Consider the following 27261-nt stretch of genomic DNA (forward strand, 5'->3'; position numbering starts at 1 on the left):
CTTGAGGGGCTCTGCACGACTTGGGGGTACCTTTCCCATGCCACCTAGCGCAGCAGCCCTGAGGGAACGCTGGCTCAGTCTCTGCAAACTTGCTGTCATGGAGCCCAGAGCAGAGAAGCAGCCCAAGGCCCAGATATGGCCAAGCACTTTCTGGGCAGCCGGCATCTGAGCAGGAGAGACTGGGGAGGTTGGCCAGTGACTCCTTCAGGTTTCATTCTGAGTGGGCCTTGAAGCCTTGGAAGCCTGACTCAGGGGACCTGCCAGCCAAGGCTCATGAAATTCTTCAGGGAGGGATGGTGGGGAGGTAGGTGGTACAGCCTGGAGACGTGAGTTCAGTTTTGGCTAGTGGGAGGGGGATGGGATGCTGGAAGGCTTCTGGGAAGGGAGGGGACACAAGCCAGGTGGGGGCTGGGATGTGTCCATTCCTGGGCCCTGTGGTCTGCCTGGGTGCACTGAGTGGCCAGGGGTGGGTGGGGGACTGGGCTGTGAGAATCAAAGGCTGCTCCCCATCTTGGATGTGGGGCTGGTGGGCTGAAGAGGCATGACCAGAGTTCTGAAATGGGCTGGAAGTTAGTTGCCAACACTTAAGGAGCTTTTATGTAAAAATCCACGTTTCCATCCAGCTTCTGCTCTTGGGACCGGCCTACCTAGGCTGGTCTGTGACCGCGTCTCCAGGCTCAGGCCTCAGTCAGTACTCTGCTCCCCCAGACCCACAGGGTCCCAGGCTTGCCGTGTCTCCATGGGGGCAGCTGAGGGCAACTGCTCCCCTCTCCTGTGGCTGGTGCGCCGTGAGGGCGCGAGACTGTGCGTGTGGATAGTGCACGCACCTGCCCTGCATGGGTGGAGCTGCCAGCCTGGAATCTCTGTCCCTGCCCAGCCCCAGGCAGCTGCCCTGCCACCCTCTCTCTCACACTGGTGGGCTCAGAGCTGCACATTCATACTGAGGTGGGAATGGCTGCTGATGTCTTCATGTGTTACAAAGCTGGTCTCAGGACTGAAGCAGGGGATGGCCGAGCAGGTACAGGATGGAGGCCCCCCACCACCTTGGCTCCTGGTCCCTTCTTGGGCTGTCCAAGTAGGGGAGCCGCTGGCATGTGCAAGGCGGGGCTCTTTGTGACCCTGTGCCTCCCTCCCCCTGCCTGCAGCTCACACCCTCTGGGCCATCCCCAAACCTGACGTGCAGTCAGACGGACCTAGAACTCTGATGTTCTCAAGAGGTCAAGTGTGACAAGGCCCCTGGGCGTCCTGCCATTCACCCCTGCCAATGCCATCCTGCGCCCCTCACTGTACCCTCTTTCCCCAGTTCTGTGTTTCAGTCTCCTTCCTGGGAGGCCACTCTAGGAGCCCCCACCACACCAGCCAGTGGCACCCTCTCCTCACAAAACAAGAGCCTGTGCCTCTGGTCCCCTGTCCTGGCTGGGAGGTGTGGGGCCTTTGTACTTCTTGTTGGATGGGGCCGTTTGTGGCTTCTCTCCAACTCCCACACCGTCCTCCACCTTCTGGCCTCTTTGCCCTTCTCTTGCCCCAAAAGGCTCCCCCTCTGGCGCTCCGTGATGAGTCCATCTGTCCTCTCGCACATGTGTTCCCTTGAAGGGCTGTGTGTGAGCTTGGGCTGCCGTAACGGAATGCCATACAAAGGGTGGCTGAAGCAACAGACATTTATTGGTGACGGGAGGTCTGAGATCAGTTGCCGACAGAGTGGGTTTTGGTGAAAGCTCTCTTCCCGGCTTGTGGACAGCTGACCTCTCGCCTGTTCTCACGTGGTCTCTTGTCCGTGCACACAGAGAGGTCCCCGGTGTCCCTTCCTCTTCTAAGACAGTCTTGTCTAGTTAGGGCCCACCTTTATGATCCTGTTTAATCTTATTATCTCCAAATACAGTCACATTAGGGGTTAGGATTTCAACACAGGAATTTGGAGGAGGACACAGTTCAGTCCATAACAGGCTGTGCTCAGACCCCAGACTTGTCTGGACAAGCCACTGTCTGTTCCCATCACCGCTGTGCCCTGTTGCTAACGTGTTCACCAAATACCGTGGGGTTGGAACCCAGCTGGGAGAGCAGGAACCCACTTGACACGGGTTCCATGTCCACTACCATGGACACGGTAGTGTTGTGGCTGATCCTGGGCCCCCGTCCCTGTGGCTGGTGTATGTGGCTCAACTCCTCCCTCCCCCTGCCCTTCTTCTGACAGTGGGCCCTTTCTCATCCTTCGCGGGCATCTGTCTGTGCCTCACAAAGCCCCAGCAGCTGCAGGGCCAGAGAGCGCTTGGGATGGCTGGCCCACCCTGGACTGGGCGGGCGGTGGGGGTGGACACCGCTGGGACTGCAGAAGGTGGAGGTGTTCCCTGGGTGCTGCAGCCTCCTGTAAGGGCAGGGGCCCCTGAAGAGCCCTCAGCGTCGCCTCCCTGCTCTGTCCACACCTGCTGGGTCAGGCGCTCGTGCTGAGAATGCAGTGGTGGGGGCGGGGACGGCCTCTGGGATGGGCAGGAAGTCAGACCATCCTCCTTCCCATCACCTGATAGGTACCGGGCTCTGTGTCTCCACTGAGGCACAGCCAGAGGCAAACCCTGCAACGCCGGGCAGATGCAGAGACCTGAGGCCCAGCCTGCCCCAGCTGCCCTCCGGCCCCGGTCTCACCCTCTGGTCTGCTCCTTGAGGGTAAAGTCCCTCCTGGACGCTGCGTTTCCTCCCTGTGCTTTTCTGGGCCCACATGCCTGGGACACAGGTGGTGTGGGTGTGGGCCTGGGCACAAAGGCCTCCAAATCTGTCCTCGGAGCTGCTGGACAAAGGGAAGGAGGCAGGTCCAGCTCCTGAAATGTGAAGAGGTAAATAAAAACTGAAAGCTGACTGTTTTATGAGGTTTCCTGTGTGCTGGCTGCTGTTCTGATATGATAATCCTGCAGCCGTCTTGAGCCAGATGCCATTATTACCACCTCCACTTAAAAAATTAAATACTTTGGAGCACATGGAAGGCTCAGTTGCTTGAGCGTCCGATTTTGGCTCAGGTCCTGATCCCAGGGTCGTGAGATCGAGCCCTGTGTGGGGCTCTGCGCTGGGTGTGAGGCCTGCTTGAGACTCTCTCTCTCTCTCTCTCTCTCTCTCTCTCTCTCTCCCTCCCCCTCTCTCCCCCTCTCCCTCTCCCCCTCTCCCTCTCCCCCTCTCCCTCTCCCCCTTCCCCCTCTCTCTGTCCCTCCCCACTCTCTCTCAGAAATAAAAAGAATTAACTATTTGAGCTAAGTGTAGATTCTCAATATGCAGAGAGAATGGTGAATGGGTCACATCCCATGAAATGGGGCACAAAGTCACAGCCAGACATTTGTGCCCTCACAGCTGTGTCCCCCAGTGGCCTCCAGCCCGTGGCAATCACTAATCCGTCCTCCACTTTCATAAGTTTGAGTTTTTAAGAACATTATAAAAATGGAATCACACCTTTAGGGACTGGCTGTCCTCTCTGAGGCCAACTCAGAAGATGTGGTTTCTTCCTTTTCATTGCTGTGTGGTGTTGTCTTGTGGCTTCCCTGAGTCTGTCTAACCACTCACCTGCTCACAGACACTGGGTTGTTTCCAGATTTTGAAATAATATGAACAAGTTGCTATGCACATTCTTATACAGGTTTTTGTGTGAACACAAGTTTTCTTTTCTCTGGGATGAACGCCCAAGAGCACAACTACCCAACTGTTACCCAGAGGCTGTGTTATTTTACAAATTTTATGTTCCCACCAGCAATGTGTGAATGATCGAGTTTCTCTGCATCCTCACCAGCATTGGGTGTTATCACTACGTTTTGTTTTACCCGTTCTGATAGATGTGTAGTTTTGATTTGCATTTCCCCCGTGGCCAGTGATGTTGGACAGCTTTCGCTGTAGCTCGTTTGCCATCTGCGTATCCATTTTGGTGAAATGTCTCTTCATGTATTCTGCTCATGTTCTAATTGAATTATTTGATGCTAGTTCGTCGTCAGATATGTGGCTTGCAAATATTGTCTTCCAGTCTGTAGCGTATTTTTTTGTTCTTATAGAAGGGACTTTTTCAGAGCAAAAAGTTTAAATGTTAATGAAGTCCAGTTTACAAGTTTTCCTGTGTATGGATGGGACCTTTGGTTTTATCTCTGAGAACTCTTCACCAGCCCTCAGTCCTTAAGGTTTTCTCTTATGTTTTTTTTTTCCTGTAAGTTTTATAGTTTGCATATTACTTGTAAGTCCATGACCCATTTTGAGTTAACCTTTATATCGGCTGTGAGGGTTAGATTGAGGTTCTTTTTTTCCCTTTCACCTGTGGATTTCCAATTGTCTTAATACCATTTGTTGAAAAGTCTATATTTCCTCTATTAATTTTTTTTGGACTTCTGTCAAAAGCCAGTTGGGCATATTTGAGTGGGGTTTTTCTGGGGTTCCCTCTTTTGTCCCACTGGCTTGCGTGTCCAACCCCCGACCAAGCCTGCACTGTCATGATTACTGTGGCCTCAAAAGTCTTGAAATCACATAGACTCATGCCCATTGCTTTCTTCTTTTTTTCCCAATTGTTTTAACTGTTCTAGCTTCTTTCCTGTCATATAGATTTTGGAATAATCTTGTCAATATATACACAGATCTTGATAGGAATTGTGCGTGTCAGTTTGCAGAGAACAGACTCCCGGTTGCTGAGCATGGTGTGTCTCTCCATCTGTGTGGATCTCCTTCGACGTCTTTACTCCACATTTTGTAGCGGTCAGGGTTCAAGTCCTGTACATGTTTCATTACATTAGCGTCTGAGTTCTCTTGTATTTTTGCTTGAGTATAAATGCAATCGTATTGCATTTTAAATTCCAGTTTCTGCATGTTCATTGCTAGTATCTAGAAAGAGAATAGATTTTTATATGTTTGTCTTTAATCCTGCAACCTTGCTGAACTCACTAATTCTTGGAGATTTTTTTTCAATAATTTTTTTTTTAATATATGAAATTTATTGTCAAATTGGTTTCCATACAACACCCAGTGCTCATATCAAAAGGTGCCCTCAATAATTTTTTTAATGTTTATTCATTTTTGAGAGAGAGAGAGAGACAGAGCGTGAGCAGGGGAGGGGCAGAGAGAGAGGGAGGCACAGAATCCGAAGCAGGCCCCAGGCTCTGAGCTGTCAGCACAGAGCCCGATGCGGGGCTTGAACTCACGAACTGTGAGATCATGACCTGAGCTGAAGTCAGATGCTCAACTGACTGAGTCACCCAGGCGCCCCGAGATTTTTTTTTTTTTGAGATTTTTTGGAATTTCCAATGCAAGTACGTCATTTGCAAATAGGGACAGTTTTATTTCTTTCATTCCAAGCAGTGTGCTGCCTCTTTCCTTTTCTTGCTTTACTGCGTTGATGGGGCAACTGGGACCATACTGAGTGGGAGTGGTGAGAGTGGAAGGCTTGGTCTTTTTCCCACTGTAGGGGGGAAACACGTCCAGTGGGGTGTGGGTCCTGTAGGTCCTCGTTATTAGGGTGAGGCAGCTCCCCGCTGTTCCCATTTTCTTGAGAATTTTTGTCATGAATCAGTGTCACATTTCATTGAATGCTCTGTCTGCATTGGCATGATCACATGACTCTTTCTTTGTAAGCCTTTTAATATGGTGGATTACAGCGAGTATTGAACCAGCCTTACTTCCCCGGAATAAACATGGTCATGGTGTGTTTCTTTTTCATATACTGCTGAATTCTATTTGCTAGTATTTTGTTAAGGATTTTTGCATGTGCATTCATGAGGGTTATTGGTCTGTAGTTTTGTTTTTTGGTACTGTCTTTGTCTGGTTTTAATATCAGGATAATCCAAGCTTCATAAAATGAATTTTGAACTGTTTCTCTTGCCATCCTGTTTTCTGGAAACCATTGTGTGAAAAATGGTGTGAATTCTTCTTTAAATATTTGGTAGAATTCTGCAGTGAATCCATTTGGGCCTGGAGATTTATTTTTTGGGAGTTTTAAAATTATGGATTCAATTTCCTTATAGTTACAGAGATATTTGAATCATCTATTTCATATTGGATGAGTTGGAGTTGTTTGTGTTTTTTTAAGGAAGTGGTTCATTTCGTCTGAATTGTCAGATTGCTGTGTGTGGAGCTGCTGATGGTGCTGTCCATTTCCCTCCTGACGTCTCGGGATCTGTGGTGGTGCTGTGCTTCTTCCCTGACACTGGTGATTCGTGTCTCCTCTCTCTCTCTCTGCTTAGTTGGTCTCGCTAGAAATTGTCGATTTTATGATCTTTTCAGAGAAACGGCAGTTAGTTTCGTTGTTTTTATTCTTTTTCTCTCTCGTTTTCAATTTCATTTATTTCTGTACTTGTTTCCTGCATTCTGTTGCTTTTGGTTTCTTTTTCTTAGTTCTTGTGGTGAGCACCTAGCATAGTGACGTGAGACCATTTCTTCTTCTTCTTTTTTTTTTACATTTATTTATTTTTGAGAGACAGAGCACAAGTGGGGGAGGGGCAAAGAGAGAGGAAGACACAGAGTCCGAAGCAGGCTCCAGGCTCTGAGCTGTCAGTACAGAGCCTGACGTGTGGCTCAAACTCACAAACCACAAGATCATGACCTGAGCCTAAGTTGGACACCCAGCCGACTGAGCCACCCAGGCACACGCCCCCATTTTTTCTTTTCTTTTTTTTTTTTTTTTTCAACGTTTTTATTTATTTTTGGGACAGAGAGAGACAGAGCATGAACGGGGGAGGGGCAGAGAGAGAGGGAGACACAGAATCGGAAACAGGCTCCAGGCTCCGAGCCATCAGCCCAGAGCCTGACGCAGGGCTCGAACTCACGGACCGCGAGATCGTGACCTGGCTGAAGCCGGACGCTTAACTGACTGCGCCACCCAGGCGCCCCCATTTTTTCTTTTCTAAGTGTGCATGTCGTGTTATGAATTTGCCTCTCAGTGCTGCTTTAGTTGTACCCACACATTTTAATATGCTGTCTTTTCAATTTAATTCCGTTCCATGTGTTTTTAAATTATCCTTTAGACTCCTTTGACCTGTGGATTGTTTAACAATGTGCTGTTCAGTTTCCAAATGTTTGGAGATTTTCCAGTATCTTCCAGTTACTGAATTCTAGTTTGGTTCCACTATGGTCAGAGAACATACTCTACTATCTTGATTATTTTCAGTGTATCAGTGTTTGTCAAAGCCAAACACTAGGTTTGTTCCCTGGGCTCTTGAGAAGAATGGGTGTGTTGCTGTGGGTGTGCAGAGCCACACAGCTGCACTGCAAGTGCGGGTCCGATCCTGTTTGTGGAAGGTGCTACTGAGTTCTCGTGTGTCCTTGCTGCCTTTCTGCCTACTTGTTCTCTCCACTGTTGAGAGTGCGCCGAGGGCTCTGACAATAACTCTGCTGTGTCTGCTTCTCTTTCCGGCCTAACTGGTAGGTAGGGTGTTGCATCACGTATTTTGCAGCTCTGTTGTTGAGTGCACACGCATATAGGGTTGCTATGCCTTCTTGAGAGATTGTTTTCTTCTGTGGCCATCTGTGTCTCTGGTAGTTTATTTGCTCTGAAGTCTATTTTATCCGATTTACTATGGTCATTCTAGCTTTTCTTTGATTAATATCTGCACAATATATCTTTTTCTATCTTTTTACTTTTAACTTGTCTATATCATTATATGTGAAGTGACTTTCTTATAAACACCATATTGTTGGGTTATGTTTATTTATTCGTGGTACCAATTCTTTTATTTGGTTTAGACCAATTCCATGTGGTGTAATTATTGATGTGTTAGGACTTAAATCTATTTTTATATTTTTTGTTTCTGTTTGATCTCTCTTATTTCCCTGATTTTTTTCCCTTGCCTTCTCATGGGTTACTTGGACGTATTTTAGAACTCGATTTTAACTTACCTGTGTATTCTGAGTGTAGCTCTTGTAAAGGGAATGGTTGCTCCAAGTATTGCATTATATGTACATCACTTACCTGAGTCTGTTGGTGTCATTTTTACCTGTTCAAGTCAAGTATAGAAATCTTATACACCTTACATTCCATTACTCTCCCCCATTTATAATATAATTATTTTAAATGTTTCCTCTGCATGAACTGCATCAGGATATGCTGTAACTTTTGATTCAATCATCAAACGTGGTTTAGAAAACTCTGAGAAAGAAATTGTACTTATCCATATTTTAATTCTCTCCCTTGTTCTTCCTTTATGGTGGTTGGTGATTCCTTTTTTTTCCATCATGTCCTTTCTGTCTAGAGAACTTTTTATAGTCATTCTTTTAGGCTAGATCTGTTGGTGACAAATTCTCTTAGTATTTCTTCATCTGACAGTGTCCTGCTTTCTTCATTCCTGAGAACTATTTTTGTTGGGTATTGGTGTCTAGGTTGACTCTTATTTTTCTTCAGTACCTAAAAATACTGTGTCACTTCCTTCTGTCATGATTCATGATGAGAAATCTTGTCCTTTAAATTGTTTTCCCTGATAGGTAAGGTATTGTGTTTCTCTGGCTACTTTGAAGATTATATATACTTTTATTGTGAAAGTTCTCAGAGAGTAGTCATATGGTACCATGGACAATGTACACAGCCTACCAAGATTCAGCAAACATTAATTTTGCAATCTTTATTCTTCCTGTATTATATATTTCACGAAGTCATTTAAAAGATGTAGGTAGTATGAAGCTTCATCTCTAATATTCCATGAATAAGGACACTGGCTGACAAGACTACAACAATATTATCATACCTCACAAAACAATCCCATTATCACCTAATTCATTCCACTTTCAAACTTCCAATTGTCTTAATTTCTTTTTAGCTTTCAGAAGTTTGTGATATGTCTTGCTGTTGATATCATTGCACTTATCTTGTTTGGAATTCATACAGTTTCTTGAATCTGTAGGTTTAAGCCTCCTACCAAATTTCGGTTGTTTTCAGCCATTATATTTTTTAATGCTTTTTCAGCCCTACCTTTCCCTGTCCTTCCAGGAATATGATATATTAATATTACAGTTGCATAGATCCTTGAGGCTCCCCCCCTCCTCCTTTTCCTCCTCTTTCTTCTTCCTTCCTCCGTTTCCTCTATTTTGGTGTTGAGCCCATCCTCTTTAGCTTTTCATATTGGTTATTTTATTTTTCAGTTATAACATTTTTATATCTTTTATTTTGTTGATACTTTCTTTTTTGTTTGTTTCAAACATGTTTGTAATTGTTTGTGGAAGCATGTTTATCATAACTGCTTCAATATCTTCGTCAGAGAACGCTGATGTCTCTTTTATCTCAGTGTTGGCATCTGCTGATTGTCTTTTTAAATTCAGTTTGGTATCTTCCTAGTTTTTTGTTGAATGAGTTTTGAATGAAACCTGGACTTTTCTTTTTTCTTTTTTTTGTTAATGTTTTATTTATTTTTGAGACAGAGAGAGACAGAGCATGAGCAGGGGAGGGGCAGAGAGACAGGGAGACACAGAATCCGAAGCAGGCTATCCGGGCTCTGAGATATCAGCACAGAGCCCGACGCGGGGCTCGAACTCACGGACCGTGAGATCATGACCTGAGCCGAAGTCAGACGCCCAACCGACTGAGCCACCCAGGCGCCCCTAACCTGGACTTTTCCTTATCATTTTCTGAAACTGGATCTTATTTAAACCTGTTTTAGCTGGGTCTCTGTTCCAGATCTGTAAGGGTCACTGCCGGTGGTGACTTGGAGGCATCTCCTCCTGGGGTATCCATGGCTGCTGTGACTGTCCCAGGTCACGAGGACTTCACTGATCAGGGCTTTGCTGCACTTCACTGAAGTCATAGGCCTCTTGTGAGCTGGACAGCTCAAGGACTTGATGTCCACCTGAGGGGCCACCTTCTGCCAGTGCAGGTCGGGGGGTGGTGAGGGTCAGGGAGGTCAGAATGAGGGGCTGTATAGGACATCCCTGCAAGGGGCACTCACTGTACCCTGGAGGGGCTTGGGGCCTGCAGTCCTTGCTGTCCACTCTGCAGGGTCCCCACTTGTCCTGTAGCCTTATTTATGAGAAGAGGTTGGGGGAGAATGACCACTTGTGGCTTCTGTGCTTTGGGCAGGGACTGTGACACTCCTTGCATGTAAGGCTGACCTCAGCATGTGTCAGTGTGTGTCACTATGTGGGGCATGAGGTCCTAGCCCCACCTCTTCCTGGGTTGTGAGCCTGGACACTTGGATGTACTCTCTGAACCCCAGTTTCTTCCTCTACAAGGAGTGGGTAATGGTGTTGATCTCTGAGTCCCTGGCACAGACAGTCCATGGTGTTTTTGTGTGAGTGACACGGGAGTGCCGTCTGGTGCCAGGAGCGTTCTCCAGGGTGAGGGCTCACACATGCCAGGCCGGCCCTTCTTCAGCCCTGCCTGTGGCTGCCTGGGTTTGGGGCAGGCTCAGGGCCTCTAGTGCAGGGGAGATGGGCCTGCTCAGCCCCAGGTTGGGGGTGGGTTGGGAAGCTGAGAGGATGCTGAGGCATCTTTGGCCGAGACCCACAGGCTGTCTCCATGGCAACTGTCAGCAGCCTCCCGGGCAAGAACCAACACCTGGAAAGTCAGTGAAAGAGCCGTTCCTGGAGATGGCCCTACCACGTGTCTGCCAGCTCAGCTCCTGTGTCTCCCTGGGCTGGGGTTAGGGACTGTGGGCCTGACCCGCGTAGCCTAGCCAGTGGGTCCTAGCCCAGAGACCCCCAGCCTGCCAGCGTGAGCTGAGACACGGGCATGCAGGTGTGGATGCCTCTCCTGGGTGGAGCTGCTGGCCTCCCACGGAGCCACCTTGCCTCCCCACCCCCTCATGATGACAACAGTGATGGTTCTAAGGGTGCTGGTGCTGGCGCTTCTGCTGCTGGTGGGTCCTGATACTGCCAGGCACATCTAACGAGCGTTGTCTCCTGGCAACCTCATCTCGGCCTACGGGGACCTCGCAATGTCATCTCTATGTCGCGGATGAGGGAGTGGATGCTCCCACACGCGGCGCCTCCCCTAAGTCCAGCAGCCAGGAAAATGCAGGCTCAGTCTTGAATCCTGGCCTCTTGACCCAGGGTCCTGGCCCTGGTGGTCCAGGGCTCAGTTTGCTCCAGCCAAGCCCTCCCGGGCCCCGGGTGCTCATGTCAGGGTGGCGAGGGCATCCCCAGCTCCCTGGCCCCAGCAGGGCCTGACCTCCCTAGAAGGGGCTGAGTGGTGCCTCGGAAATGCTTCCTGCCTCAGGCCCTGGCTGGAATGGGGGCTTTGCTCAGCTCAACCAGCCTGGAGCCAGAACCACCACTGCTGGGGTCACGGCATCTCTGAGGGGATGGGTGGGCCCCTGGGCTCCAGACCCTTACTGATTTGTTGTCTAAACTGAGGCGTTTTTGAGAGTCAAAGCCTTGCCTGTAGCAATTGTGCTGGGTCCACGGCACAGACTGAGGCTGTCCTGGGCAGCTGAAGATATGTGGTCACCCTGTCTCTGCTATTTTTGCTGGACTTGATGGAATGGGTCTCAGGTAGAGCTGCTCTCTTGGCCTGGGGATGGGCAGAGGATGTCCTTTACCATCATAAAACAGCAAGACAACCATCACCCTCCCCAGGGACAATTGTGGAGATTCGGTGAGCTTTGCATGCTCCCAGTAGGGCAGGGCCCCTCCAGGCTATCATCACTGGCCTCCTTGTGGTTGTGATGGCTGTCCCCAAAGAGTTCCAGAACATGAGCTGATGAGCTTGGGGAGTGTTGGACCACACTAGGTCTGTGGTCTTCCCCAGGCTCAGCATGGACCCTCTGAGGGGCTGGGGCACGGTTTTGTCCCGTAGAGGGGCAGCAGGAAGCAAGGAGGGGGGAGCAGGGACAGGCCAGGGGTGACCACCAAGATGTGGGTTTGGGTTCAGATTGGGATTAGGGTTGGGGGCAATTGGTGGTTTCTCTCTCCAGCCACTTCTCTCAGACATATAGCAATTGTGGCTTCCTGGTCACTTCTGCCGCCTCTTGGCATTTTCAGAAATGGGTGGTCTTGTGGGGTGTGGCTGGGTGGGGTAAGGCCTCGGACACTGGCTCTGGCTGTGATGTGAGCCCGGAGACTACTGCACAGACAGCTGTTGAAAGGCAGGGCGACCTCAGCTGGGACCCCCGTGTCTGGAGGGCAGGGGGTGAATTCCTGGATTAGGGTAAGGGGACACAGGCCAAGGCAGCAGCTGCGAGGTCCCACCCCTCTTGTAGCGCCATGAAGCTAGGAGGGCCGCCTGCCTCTTGGGTGCCAGTGAAAGTGCGTCTCTACAGGGGACTGGCTGATGTGTCTGTGCCAGGTGTCTGTGTGTCCGTATGGCCTGCGTCCCATGTCCCTGTGTCTGCGCTGTGTTGATGTGTCCATATGTCCACACCCCCTGTGCAAGGGTGGCCTGGGCCTGGGAGTTGGGTGACAGTCAGAAGCGGGGGCTCTGTGTGCTCTGGGACCCAAATCCCTGCGTATGTTATGTAGCTGTAATCATAATTTACATAAAAACTTGTATTTTGCCTTTTTCTTTTTGTATAGCAGCATATTGAGGTAAAATTCACATGCCACAACGTTAACTTTTTACAGCGCATAATTCAGTGGCATTTGAATGAGTGTGGTCATGGTATTGTACACCCATTGCCACAACTGGGTTTTAGTACATTTCTGCCGTCCTCCCAAAGAAACCTACCCGTCAGCACTCACTGTCCCCCCCACCCCTCCCAGCCCCTGGCAACCTCTCATCCTGTTTCTGTCCAAGGGTTTGTCTGGTCTGGACATTCACACAAACGCAGTAGCGCACCGTGAGGCCCTTTGTGTCTGGCGTCTCTCACTTAGCATGTTTTCAAGTTCTTGCACGTGCGTGCGTCAGTCCTCTGTTCCATTGTATCACAAACACGCTACGTTGTTCTGTGCTGTCGCCAAATGAATGACCACCCAGTGCCCCGTTCACGGCCGTGTGTATGTTGTATTGTATTTCTCTGTTGCTGAACACTGAGATGTTTTATCTGGGGTTATTAGTCATAATGCTGTGATGCCTGTCTGTAACTGCGGCTTCTTAATTTTGCATTATTTCCATGGGACAGATTCCCAGAGTGGACTGGTTAAAAGTGTTTAAACATTTTAAGGTATTTCATTTTGCCACGTTGTTTTCCATCCAAATGAGAAGCATCGGTTTACATTCCCACCAGTTGTATTGAAATCATTAGTTTCACAGCGGCTCTGCCACCACTGGTGTTTTGTTTCTAAAGCTCCTATTAATTTATTGGGTGTAAAATTAATACCCTATTTTTTAAATAAACCTATCGCTTTGCCAGGTTACCTTCCAGTTTCCATTATTGGTGAGTCTGGATGTTTCACACATTAGTAAATTGTCTTTAGTGTAATGAGTTATCTCTGTGGATTCTTTGCCATTTGGTTTTGGGAATTTTGGTGCTTCTTCACTAGCAGCTGTGGGTGTGCACTTCCCGCCAAGCACGGAGCAGGTGTGGAGCTGGAAGGTGGCACTGGCTGGTCCTGGAGGGGAGGGGAGCTGACACCCCGCCCCCACCTCCCTCTCAGGCTTGCTTTGCCACCTTGCTTTCCAGGATTTTCCTAAGACTTCGGAAATAGTGGCACCAGGAGATACTTGCTGAATACAAGGATGTGTGCTTTAACTACCTTTCTGTTACTGGTGTTCACATAACATCTGTAATTAAAGTACCTCAGAGTTAACGTATTTTGTCTTTTTTAATCTCAGTGAAGGGTGAACGTTTTTCTTTTCTGTATAAATAAAAAATATTGATTTTCTCACTTTAAAATGCTGATCTAGGAAAGAATAGAAAGCATGACCCACAATCTCACTGTCCTGAGATAACTTCTGTTAATATTTTGAGCTGTTTCTTTCCAAGTTCTTTCTATGTGCAAGTTTTCAAACTACACAGCTGCTATCATCCCGCGGGGATATTGAGGGCGTCCAGCCTCCAGCATGAGCAGGCCACCCCCACACAGAGTGTGCTCCGAAGGCACGATTCTTCTGTCATGCAATGGGCCTCGGTCACCCCCTCTTGTCAAGCATGTGGCTTATTTCCAATTTTGCTTTTACTGATGAGACCCCAGAACATACATGCATCTTTAACACACCTCTGATTACTTCCTTGGGACAAATGCCTAGAAGTTGGATGATGGTTTATTTCATCTCAGTCATATTTAAAAATTCTTCCGTTTCCTATCATTTGGTTATGCTTCTGTTATCACATATTCAAGTGTTTTTGTGTAACAAAACACTCTGTGTTGTTTTGGGCTCTGTTTCTGTTTCGATCTGAATCCGTTTGGTGCTGTCTCTCCACATTGGTGTGTGGCCTAGTTGCTGAGCTCAGGGTAGGGCTTTAGGAAGTATCTCGTTAAAGAAGTTCTTTAGTCTTGCCTCTCCTTTCCTGAAGCTTTCTTTAACTTTTTGCCCATTTAGTTTTCCAGACGAGTTTTGAGATTCCTTTGTCATAGTTCAAAGAATTCCTTTTGGGATATTGTTTCAATTATTGAGAATCTCTACATTGATTTTTGGAGAATCAAATTCTAAAATTCTACAGATACAAACCTGTCCATCCAGGAGTACAGTGTATCTTAGCATTTATTCAGTGCTGCCCTCTTTTTGTAAATAAGATGCTGTGGTTTTCTCTAGGTAGGTCACTCGTACTGTTAAAGTTGTTCCTAAGTGGCTTGTATTTATTGATGCCAGTGTGATTGAGGTGTTCGGTGTCGTTGTATCTCCAAGCAGTGATGTCTGGTATCCCTTAACTTTTGAGTATTTATACTCAGGTGTGGATGCGGGCTCAGGCCGTCTCTGGGTGGGGCTGTGCTTTTGTGTTTGCCGATGGCAGCTTGCAGCCGGGCCTGGCTGTTTTTCAGCCCAGATTTCTCAGTGTCGGTGGGATGACGGCACCTGCAGCTTGCTTTTCTCTCTTTCCTTTTGGTCTCACTGTGCTGCACTTTTCCTTCGAGGTCCTCTCGCTGTTTTCTGTCCCCTGTAGAAGTTGAAGTTAGGGGCCTCGCACACCTGCAGGGCAGTGTTCAAGTCGCTGCCGTTGGCCTGTGGGCCTCAAAACCTGAGTGACACCGGAGCCGCCCACAGGGCTCCTTGCACCCTGTCGCTGGGCCTGCGTCACGTCCCCCACGAGGCTGATGCTGCCGGTCCTGGGACAGCACTGTGAGAAATCTGCTCCTGACCAGGCTCCTGGGAGTTTTATCGTTGTCTTCGGAAATCATCATCTTATCTATTCAGTTCCTGATTTCTTACTCACGTTCTCTTATGTTAGTTAGAACTCTTTAAGAAGATTGAGAATTCTGGTGGTAATTCTTATTTTATCATCTGATTTTAAAGGAAAACCTTTGTGATAAATGTGGGTTTGTTGGTACTCTTGAGAGTGGATTTTGAGCATGGAAAAGATTATTCAGAAACTGTTTTAGTTCCTAAACTCAACATCCAATTTATTAAAGTTACAAATCCAAAAAAGTAGTTCTCTTTAAAAATTTTAGATGACTTTGTGACAACATGGGTGGCCCTGGAAGGCGTTATGCTTAGTGAAGTGAGACAGAGACAAACACTGTATGGTCTCACTTAACGCATGGAATCAAAAAAGTACAAAACAAAGGGAAACACCATCGGATTTGTGGTTACCAGAAGTGGGAGTTACGGGGAGGGGGAGCTGGCATAAGGTGGTCAAAAGATACAAACCTACAGTTATACTATAAAGATAGTAAGTACGAGGGATGCCCCGGGCACCATGGTGTCTGGAGCTCATGCCACCGCGTGACAAACAAGCAGGCTGTGAGGACTGGGTCCTAAGAGCTCATCACATCTCATTCACATTTCTCTGTGTGCGATGATGGGTGTTGACTAGACCTGTCGTGGTGGCGATTTCACAACAGATGTAAATCAAAACATCGTGCTGTGCACCTGACGCTCATACAGTGATGTATGACAATTACATCTCCGTAAAACCAGGAAAAAAATTTTTACATTCAGCTGATGAAAATTTATATTCATACATTTAACTATTTTTAACAGTGACTTTCAAGATGACTCAAATAGTGTTTTATCCCATTTCATAGACTTAGTTAATGTCAAACATTTAAAATTTCATTTATAGGGGCGCCTGGGTGGCTCAGCTGGCTAAGCATCTGACTTTGGCTCAGGTCATGATCTCGTGGTTTGTGAGTTCGAGCTCCGCATTGAGCTCTGTGCTGACAGCTCAGAGCCTGGAGCCTGCTTCGGATTCTGTGTCTCCCTCTGTTTCTCTGCTCCTCCCCTGCTCATGCTCTGTCTCTCTCTCTCTCTCTCTCTCTCTCTTAAAAATAAACATTAAAAAAAAAGAGAATATGATTTTATTTATAAATTTAACTGGATCTTCCTAAGTGCTTAAGAATTGTGTTTCCAGTAAGTTTAAGTATAAGTATGGTGAATCATACATTTGTGTAAATGTCCCAACACCTTTTACAGATTTATCAAGGTTTGAACTTAACATCACAAGTCTAAGTCAGTTTTTTCATTCCATTTATAAAGTCGGACTCACACGGTGAATGTGATGCTGGATGTGACCGCATTCAGCATGTTGGCGTGTGCTGACACATTCTGTGTTTGATCCTCCCAGGGTTCGATGTGATCGTCCACTGAGGAAACCGTCTCAGAGCAAATGAAGCTGAGGCTTCCTTCCCGTTCATTTTGGTTGCCTTGTCGGCCAGATTCTTTCCGGAGACACCGGTGGCCACGACAGGCACTTCTCAACTCAGTACTGGGGTCTTAGCACTTGTGGGTGCAGCTAGGCTATAATTCTGACATCGTGGCTAGATTTTGTGTTTTTTCTGTTTCTTTAGATTATAGACACATTCTTACCTGCATCTAAACACCTTTGAATCCTTCGCTAAAAAACAAAGAGTTGTTTTCCTGTCCCATGGGACCATGACCGCTCTGACATATCTGGCTACTACTTCTGAGGTCCTTTACTGACATTTCAGGGTCTGTCTGTGGGTATCAGGATGCCTGGTGGACAGAAGGCTACGGGTGAAGGAAGGCATTACTGTTCCTTCTTCTTGGGAATGATGCTGGAGCTTTCCAAGTGACATTCACTAGCCGAACACCTGCATCTTTCCTAGGCTAGACTCCGCTCACCAAATGCCTGTGTGCTAACACGTGTCCACTCCCTTGCGTTTCCCTGTAAATCGGCAGTTACATCTGGAGATGTCTCTTAGAGAAATGAAACATTGCAGTTGTGATGGAAGTCTTCTGGGGCGCCTGGGTGGTTCAGTCGGTTGAGCGTCATGATCTCACGGTTGGTGGGTTCGAGCCCTGTGTCGGGCTCTGTGCTGACAGCTTGTAGCCTGGATCTCTCTGTCCCTTCCTCCTTGCACTCTGTCTTCAAAAATGAATAAATGTTAAAAAAAAAAATGGAAGTCTTCTGCATACACTCCCTCAGTCGAATTCTGTTCTCTTTCTTCCCTTCTCTTTCATGTTCTGGATGTAGCCACTGTCCTGATTTGCGGTTGTGATGCCATGCGTGTGTGAGTATTCCAGGTCCTCCCATATATGTCTGTATCCATAAATAACATACAGTGTTGCTTGCATGACTTTAATTGTGTGAGCGTGATATGTATTTACACACACATATAACTATTTCACAACTTGCCTTCTTACCCTTCGACATTGTTTTAGACATTTTCCATGTTAGTAGTGTGCAGGCTTATCTAATTTTTACGTGCTCATCCATTTTTTACTCAATAATATTTCACCGCATACATGTACCACAGTTAATTTCTCCTCTCTGCTGCTGTGAGCACGCCTGCACGTATGTCTGCAAGCGTTTGTGTGACGTGTCCAGTATGCAGTTAGAAGTGGTTTTCTGAGTCATAGGGGTGCTCATTTTAAAGTTTTCTAGAAGTAGCCAAATGTTCTCCAGGACGGTTCTACAGTTTTCTCTTCTGCCCTCAAAACTGTTGCTTGACATCACTCGGCTATGACTTGGCTAACCTGAGGAGGTGAAATGGTGTCTCTTCTTTAGTGTGATGTGAACTTCCCTGTCGCCAGTGGTTTTGAGCTGCTTGTCTCTTTTGCAATTTGCTGATTTTTCTGATAGGTTATTTGTATTTTTAATATGAATTTATAGGAATTCTTTATGTTTCCTGGGAACAAATTCCACATCAGTTATGTACATTGCAAATATCTTTTTGTTTTCTCTGTAGTATCTTTCATGGTTTAGTTTAATTTATCAACCTATTACTTATGGTTTTGGATTTTTATGTCTTCTTTAGAAACCTTTCCCTACCTTGCAATCACAGAACTATTTTCTTGTTTGTTTCAAAGTTTTAGAGTTTGCTTTCTGACATTAGGCTTCTTTTTATTTTCTAATTTTTAAAATTGTGGCAAACCACATACACCATGAACTTTGCCATCCTAGTCACTGTTAAGTGATGTTTAATGTACTCTCCTTGTTGTGCAGTCATCGGCACCGTCCGTCTCCAGGACTCTGTTCACCTTGCAATTCTGAAACTCTTCCCCAGTAAACCCTAACTCCCCAGCCCTCCCCTCAGGCTCTGGCAGCCTCCATTCTACTTCCTGTCTCTATGATTTTAACGACTCTAAGTACCTCACATGAATGGAATCAAACAGTATGTGTGTGTGTGTGTATATATATATAATATATATATAATATTACATATCATATATATTGTAATATATATGTATATATACATATATGTACATGTACATATATATGTGTGTATATATATGTACATGTACATATATATGTGTGTGTGTATATATATAAAATTTTCTTTTGACTGGCTTATTTTCCTCGGCATTGTGTCCTCAAGGTTCAACCATGTTGTATCATGTATTAGGATTTCCTTTTTTTTTTCAAGGCTGATTATTATGTCACTCTATGTAAATATCACAATTTGCTTTTCCCTTCATCCACTGATAGACACTTGGATTCCTCCCACCTTGTACCTATTGTAAGTAACACTGCTATGAACCTAGGTATACAAATATCTCTTTGAGACCCTGCTTTCAGTTCTTTTGCGTACCTAGAATTAGAGTTGCTGGATCAGGTGGTAGTTCTATGTTCAACTTTTTGAAGACCTGCCATACAGTTTTCCTCAGGGGGCACACCATTTTACTGTCCCACCAGCAGCGCATGGGCTCCAGTTCCTCCACATCCTCTCCAACACTTAATCTCCGTTTGTTTGTTTCTTTTTGTTTTTGTTTTCTTGAAAGTAGACGTCCTAATGGTTGTGAGGTGGTATCTCAGTGTAGTTTGGATTTGCATTTCCCAATGATTAGTGATGTTGGACATCCTTTCATGTGCTTATCGGTCAATTGTGTATCTTTTTGGGAGAAATATCCATTCAAGTCCTTTGATATTTTTAAATTGGGCTTTTGTTGTTGTTGAGTTGTAGGACTTCTTTATATATTCTGGATATTGATCTCTTAAAATTTTTTTTAATGTTTATTTATTTTTGAGAGACAGAGACATAGTGTAAGCAGGGGAGGAGCAGAGAGAGAGGGAGACACAGAATCTGAAGCAGGCTCCAGGCTCCGAGCTGTCAGCACAGAGCCCAACGTGGGGCTCAAACTCATGAACTGTGAGATCATGACCTGAGCCGAAGTTGGACATTTAACCCACTGAGCCCCCCAGGCGCCCCTTGATCTCTCTCATTAGATGAACGATTTGTGACAATTTTCTCCCATTCTGTAGATTTTTTTCACTCTCTTGATAGTGTCCTTTGATGCACAGAAGTTTTAAATTTTGATGAAGACTAATTTATGTGTTTTTTTCTTCTATCGCCCATGATTTTGGTGTAATACTCAAGAAATCATTGCCAAATCCAATGTCATGAAGGTTTTCTATGTTTTCTCCTAAGAGTTTTATAGTTTAAGGTCTTACATTTAGATAAGCAAAAGACCCATTTTGAGTTGCTTTTTTGTATCTGATATAAGATAAGGGCCCAACTTATTATTGTTTTTTTTCCTTGTGGATATTTAGTCTTCCCAGCACAATTTAGTGAAAAGATGATCTGGTCCCTTTTGAATGGTGTAAGCACTCTTATTGAAAATCAATTGACTGTATATGCGAGGATTTGTTTCTGGGTTATTATTTTATTCTGTTGGTCTGTATACCTATCCTTATCCAATACCACATTGTTTTGATTACTGTTGCTTTGTAGTAAGTTCTGAAATCAGAAAATGTGAGTCTTCCAATTTTGTTCTTTTTCAAGATTGTTTTGGCTATTCAAGGTTCCTTGAGATTCTATATGAATTTTAGGGTGAATTTTTCTGTTTCTGCAAAAATTATTGTTGGCGTTTTGACAGAGATTGCATTGAATCTGTAGTTTACTTTGGGTAGTATGTACATCTTAAAAATATCAAGTTTTCCAATTTATGGATATAAGATATGTTTTTTTATATATACAGTTTTTTATTTGCCAACTATTCAAAAAATTAAATTAAAATAAAACAAACTATAGATTTATTTTGAGAAAACTGATCTCTTTACAATCATTTGGGTCCTCTGGCTTGTATACGGGGGGTACATCTTGGATATGGGATAGTTTTAAGTTTGTTTAGTGTTCTTCAGCAATGTTTTGTAGTTTTCAGTGTACAAATCTTTCACCTCCTTGGTTAATTTTATTCCTAAGTATTTTATTCTTTTTTTTGTAAAGTTTATTTATTTATTTTGAGAGAGAGAGAAAGAGCATGCAGAGGAGGGGCAGAGAGAGAGAGAGGGAGAGAGAGAATCCCAAGCAGGCTCCATGCTGTCAGCACAGAGTCCAATGTGGGGCTTGAACTCATGAACCATGAGAACATGACTTGAGCCGAGATTGAGTCAGATACTTAACCGACTGAGCCACCCAGGTGCCGCCCCCCGCCCCCAGCCAAGTATTTTATTCTTTTTGATGTTATTGTAAATGGATTAAAAAAGCTCCCTTTTTTTGTTTGTTCATTGCATTGTAATGAAACACAACTTATTTTCTTGTTTTGACTTTATATCCTGAAGCTTTGCTGAATTCATTTGTTCTGGTGATTTTTGGTGGATTTTCTACAAATATAGGATTTTCTCCATTTGAGATCTGTTGGGATTTTTATTGGAATGGCATTGAATTTGTAGATTAATGTGGTGGATTACATTAATGGTAATTCTACTATTGAACTATTGTTATGTTGCTATGACAACTCAGTTGGCCATTATATACTCTTAAAATACGTACTTTGGAATTTGTTTATTTTAATTTTTAATTCAATATTTGTGTTCATAATTGAGATGTGTGTAAAATTTTCTTGTCCTTTTCCAGTTTTGATATGAGTTGGGAAGCTTTTCTTGTATTTTTATTCTCTGAAACAGTTTGTATAAAATTATCTGTTCTTTGAATGGTCATAGAACTCACTTGCAAAATTGTCTGGGTCTGATGTTCTGCCAGAGGAAACCTGAATCCAAATTCATTTATTATTATTGTTTTTTTAAGTTTATTTATTTTTGAGAGAGGGAAAGACAGAGTGTGAGTGGGGAAGGAGCAGAGAGAGAGAGAGAGAGAGAGAGGGAGAGAGACAGAATCTGAAGCAGGCTCCAGGGCTCCCAGCTGTCAGCTCAGAGCCTGATGTGGAGCTTGAACCCACAAACCATGAGATCATGACTAAGCGGAAGTCGGATGCTTAACCAGCTGAGCCACCCAGGCTTCATTTTTGTGAATGGCTTTGGTAGGTAGGACTCCGAGGCGGCCCCCAAGGTTTCCATCCCTGCCTGTGGCCATCTCCCCTTGAGTGTGGGAAGGACCACGGATATGATAAGATATCACTGCCATGGTTAGTTTATAATCAGTTGACTGTGAGCTAACCAAAAAGGACCAACCTAATAAGGTGATCCTTTTAAAGGGACTGGGCCTCTCCCAAAACAGAAAGTTTAGAAGTGTGAGAGGGACTGTTGAAGGCCAGGTTGCAAGGACCTGAGTGCTGTCTCCAGGAGCTCAGAGAAGTCCCCAGCTGAAAGCAAGACAGTGGGACTCCGTTCACTGTGAAGGGTCTGGGAAGCGTGACTTTCTCTAGGTTGGCCTCCAGATGAGGGCACAGCTGGCTGACACCTTGATTTCAGCCTCGTGAGACCCTCAGCGGAGCACACAGCCACAATGACCTACAGAGCTGTGAGCTAATGAGTGCTACTTCAAGTTACAAAAACTGTGGCCAGTTTTTACACAGCAATAGAAAACTAATACAATTGCTCGTGGCTTATTCGGGTTTTCTACTTTTTCAGTTACTTTGGGTAATTTGCATTTTGGGGGATATATCCATTTTGTCAAAATTTTAACATTGGCATAAAATTGTTAATAATATTCTTTTGCAATTCTAAAAATCTCTCCTGTCTGCAGTTACATTCCCTGTGTGTAAATACACTTAGGCATGTGTGCATACATGTGTACGTGCACTTGCGTGAGCACTCGTGCAGATGCACGCGAGTGCTGTGTGTGTTTGTATATGTGTGTCTGTGTACAGGTGTGTACAGATATGCATACACTCTTTTTCTTGATTATTCTTGCCAGAAGCTTGTTCGTTTTATTAAACTTTCAGATTCGGCTGTTATTTCTCTATTTTCTGTTTTAAGCATGTCTACTCTTTATTAGTTCCATTTTTGTCTTTTCTGTATATTTACTGTTTTTCAAGATTCTTGAGGTATATCTGTGCTTGGTTTATTTATTTTCAATCTTTGAAAAAATCATTGAAGTTTACAAATTTCCCCTAAAACATCACTTTAACTGAACCCCACATACTTTAATATGTGGTGTTTTTAAATATTTATTTTATTTAAACATTAAAAAAATTTTTTAATTATTATTATTTTTTTAATTAAAATTTTAAAAAAATGTTTGCTTATTTTTGAGAGAGAGAGACAGAGCATAAGCAGGGGAAGGGCAAAGAGAGAGAGAGACACAGAGTCCAAAGCAAGCTCAAGGCTCTGGGCTGTCAGCACAGAGCCCAATGTGGGGCTGGACCTCACAGACCACAAGATCATGACCTGAACTGAAGTCAGATGCTTAACTGACTGAGCCACCCAGGCGCCCCTAACTTATTTATTTTCATGTTTATTTTTGAGAGAGAGACAGAACACGAACGGAGGAAGGACAGAGCAAGAGGGAGACACAGACTCTGAAGCAGGCTCCAGGCTCTGAGCTGTTGGCACAGAGCCCGACTCGGGGCTTGAACTCATGAACCTTGAGAGCGTGACCTGAGCCAAAGTCAGATGCCTAACTGACTGAACCTCCCAGGCACCCCTAAAAAAAGTTTTTAATGTTTATTTATTTTTGAGAGAGAGGGTGAGAGAGACAGAGTATGAGTGGGAGAGGGGCAGAGAGAGAGGGAGACACAGAATCCAAAGCAGATTCCAGGGTCTGAGCTGTGAGCACAGCTTGACATGGGGCTCGAACTCACGAACTGTGAGATCATGCCCTGAGCTGAAGTTGGATGCTTACCTGACTGAGCCACCCAGGCACCCCTAAATGTTTATTTTTGAGAGAGAGACAGCATGAATGGGAGGGGCAGAGAGAGGGGGAGACAGAGGACCTGAAGCAGGCTCTGAGCTGTCAGCAATAGAGCCCGTCATGGAGCTCAAACCCACAAACCGTTAGACCATGACCTAAGTCGAAGTCAGACACTCAACCGACTGATCCACCCAGGTACCCGCGAGTTTCTTCTTATTTTGACCCTAGCTTCATCTTAACTTTTATTACTTGTGCATGGTACTTTGACCGGGGGTGGGGACACAAGGCCTTCCTCATGAGGAGTCCAGGATGCATTCCAGCAGCAGAGCCAACAGGATTGTGGTGCTTTGCCTGAAGAGTGAGAGGGGCGAGGACTCAGGGCTGCAGCCCTGATCTTGCCTGAAACAAACAGTGGGCGAGTGGTGCTCACTGAGCCAGGTGGTGGGGAGGGGACCAAGGCCGGGGGCAAGAACCAAAGTTCCTTGGTCACCATAATGTATCATCTCTGGACTATTTATTTATTTATTTATTTAAGAGCACAAGTGGGGGAGGGGCAGAGAGAGAGGGGGACAGAGGATCTGAAGCGGTCTCTGTGCCGACAGCAGAAATCCCGATATGGGGCTCGAACTCACCAACTGCAAGATTGTGACCTGAACTGAAGTCGGACGCTTAACCAACTGAGCCATCCAGGTGCCCCAGCTCTGGACTTTTTAAAAGAAGTACACGTTTCAACACTTTTAAACAGTAGCGTTAAGACAAACAAACAAACAAACAAACAGTTCTTTATTGTATGATGCTTGATATGCTATTTTGACATCCAGGTAGCAATGTTAGAAAGGCAGTTGGGTTTATGAGTCTGCACTTAATGATGTGTGTGCACTTAATGTGTGTGGTGCTCAGAGTTACAGGGTAGACCTGTCGGGCCTGAGCCCTGGGGCTTCCTCTTCTGGAGTCTGGTGGAGAAGGCCAGGGTGGCGGTCAAGACCCTGAGGGGCTGCCGGGGACTTGGAGGAAAATGAGGGAGTTGACCCAAGGGCAGAGAAGCAACCACTTAGAGAGGGAGACTTGACCATTGGAGTCAGCAAGACAAAGTCTTGAACGGCGTTTCAGGGGAATAGTGTGGGTGACATCCCACGGGGGGACAGGAGGGTGAGGTGGTGGGGACACCAAGGGCTGACCCTCTGCATGAGCTTTGGTGTGAAGGGAGCAGAGAAGTGGCTGTGCTGAGAGGTGGCTGTCTCATCTTCTGTGTTTTGAGATGGGACACCTTGGAATATAGCTTTCGGCTAATGGGATTGATTATGATGGCTTCCCTGAGTCCCTGTACCCGCTCTTCCGCCTGCCCCACCCCACCCCGATCGGTATTCTCCTGAGAGAAGGTGAGGCTGTGTGTGGCGCCTGTTCGGGAGCCGCAGCCTCCGTTTTACTCGTTTCCGCTCATCACCCCGTCTCGTGAGGCTGCTTGGGGTGCAGTAGGGGTTGGTTTGGGGACCGGGTTTCGGCTTGGATTTAGTTGGAGGGCAAACGCAAGGCCAGGCCAGGTGCCAGAGACCATGTGTCCTCTCAGGGTGATTCCGTTTAGCTGGAGGGATGGTCACGCCGGAAGCAGTCATTGCTGACATTACCGCGAGGACGTCAGGAGTCAGTGCCTGCCTCGTCCTGCCACAGCAGCGCCACAACCTGTGGCAGCCTCGTGCTCAGACAGTGGGGGTCGCTGTTGTTGGGAGAAAGGACATGGGTGGTGGGGCCGGTGTTCTCTCACGTGAATGTGGAAACCCTTACTTCCCTCCTTCTCTGTTCCTGCCAGGATCCTGGCCACAGCGGGCACTGACTTCGACCTGCGGACCCTGCGGGCCGTGCGTGTGCTCAGGCCCCTGAAGCTGGTGTCTGGGATTCCGAGTGAGTCTGGCAAAAGCAATCAGCCCCAAGCCTACCTGGATCACTAACACCCTCCCCCAACCCCACCATGGCCACAGCCACAGTTAAGCCTTAACCAGTGGGCCCTTTGGCTTGGGTGACTTGAAGCTCAGGGCTCCTGACCTGTGAGAACCAGGTGTGAAGAAGCCTGACATTCTCTGTGAAAGCCCAGAGAGTGGCTCTGTTGTTTTGCCCTGATTTGGCTTCCCCAGATGGAAACTTTGCTTCTCCTCACATGCTCTGCTACATTTCTAGCTCTTTGCTTCTTTTTCTGGGGTCAAAGCACAGACAAGAGACCGAGCAAGGTGGTAGGCAGGATGCCTGACAAAATAGTCAAAGGACCACCTGCTTGGCTCAGGCTTGGCAGGGCCTTGGAGAACTGAGGCCCGGTTAAGACATGCTCTTGGATTCAGCTGCTCAAGGAGCCACACCTGGTTAGGAGCATGGCCAGGGTTACCTTGAGAGGCAGGGGCGGCCCTGACTCCTGTTCCTCAGTCCAGTGGAAGTTTGGTTTTCGGTTTCCTCAGGGCCCAAGTGGGCAGGGACTTAGGGCTATGTCCCCCTGAGGCTGCTGCCGGGGGAGCCCCTGTTCTGCCCCAAGACCCTGCCAGGTAAAGGCTCAGGCTTGTATCTAAGAGCTGGGGCCATGCGGGGAGGGGGTCATGGGGTTGAGCTTCCTCTGTGTGCTGAGTCCCTCTGGCTTTGTGGTCAGTGGTCAAACACTCCTGCAAGCAGGTCCCCTGCTTTGCTTTCTCTAAAGTGTTGGGGCCTGTCAAGATCTGCTCTTCCCTCCCAGCACCCCCTCCCCTCCCCTCCCCTCCCCTCTTAGGACTGTGTTCTTGCTCCACCCAGAGTCCTCCATAGGTCCACACATCTCGCCAGCACCCGCCCTCCACCAGACCCCAACTCTGACACGACACGCCCTGCCCCTCCCCTGCGCTGGGACTTCTCTCCGTCTACTTCCCTCTGAGACTTATGCTTGGTCCCCCACCCTGAGCACTCTTGTGTAAGCACGCGCGGTTTCCCCCGACTCCCCACGCTCCCTGCTCCGTCCCCTACTCTGAGGGCTCTCAGATCGGCACCTTGCCCCAGGACCCCCAGTCCTAAGCAGCCCAGGTGCTCGCCAGTCTGCCCCCCCACCCCCCCGCCCCCTGCACTGCCCACCCTGCTCTGACTTGCCCTGCTCTGGCTGCTCTGGCCCAGGTCTGCAGGTGGTGCTCAAGTCCATAATGAAGGCCATGGTCCCGCTTCTGCAGATTGGGTTGCTTCTCTTCTTTGCCATCCTCATGTTTGCCATCATTGGCCTCGAGTTCTACATGGGAAAATTCCACAAGGCCTGTTTCCCCAACAGCACAGGTGAGGCCTGGCAGCACCCCTTGGGCTCAGACGGGACCACAGACTCACTCATCCAGGAGACAGGCACTGTTCTAGGTGCCAGACGGATGGGGGCGGGGGGCACACACCACAACCTGAAAAACACAAAAACGTGAGTAAACACATAAATGCAATGATTACAGGTTGTGGTACTTGCGGTAGAATAACTTGGGAGCCTGCTTCACAGAGATGGGCCAGGGGAGGCCTCTCTCCTGAGGGGACAGGTGAGCAGCGATCGGACTGCCGTTAGGAGGGATTGCAATGTGGCCGCCAGGCCGGAGAACTCCACTTACGAGGCGCAGCCGGAATAGAGGGGAAATCACGTGGGCTTCATGGCCGCGGTAGGGACTCCGAGTCTTCCTCTGAGAGAAATCAGGAAGACAGTGGAGGGCTCTGAGTGAGGACTGACGTCATCTGATTGTTCTGGCTGCTCCAGGGAGGCAAAGGCAGAAACAGGCTTCCTCAGGAGGGCAACATCTCGACTGGAGAGACATGGCGGCTGCGGCCAGGCTGTTCTGGTGGAGACGGCACAACGGGTTGGGCTCTGGGTGTGTTTTGCAGTGAGGCGGATGAGCC

General features: G+C 46.9%; 1 protein-coding gene across 10 annotated transcripts in view; it reads left to right on the forward strand.

The window, feature by feature from the left end:
• Window positions 1-27261, forward strand: part of CACNA1B (calcium voltage-gated channel subunit alpha1 B) — a 192692-nt gene that overhangs the window by 12007 nt on the left and 153424 nt on the right. For all 10 annotated transcript variants that reach the window (XM_086684663.1, XM_086684670.1, XM_086684668.1 and 7 more), the window contains exons 4-5: window positions 25202-25293; window positions 26515-26667. In XM_086684663.1, coding sequence (XP_086540789.1) covers window positions 25202-25293; window positions 26515-26667 — 245 coding nt within the window. The remainder of the gene's footprint in view (window positions 1-25201; window positions 25294-26514; window positions 26668-27261) is intronic.

Source organism: Puma concolor, chromosome D4 (assembly GCF_028749965.1).
Source record: "Puma concolor isolate L17-30 chromosome D4, mPumCon1.1.hap2, whole genome shotgun sequence".
Lineage (NCBI taxonomy): Eukaryota > Metazoa > Chordata > Mammalia > Carnivora > Felidae > Puma > Puma concolor.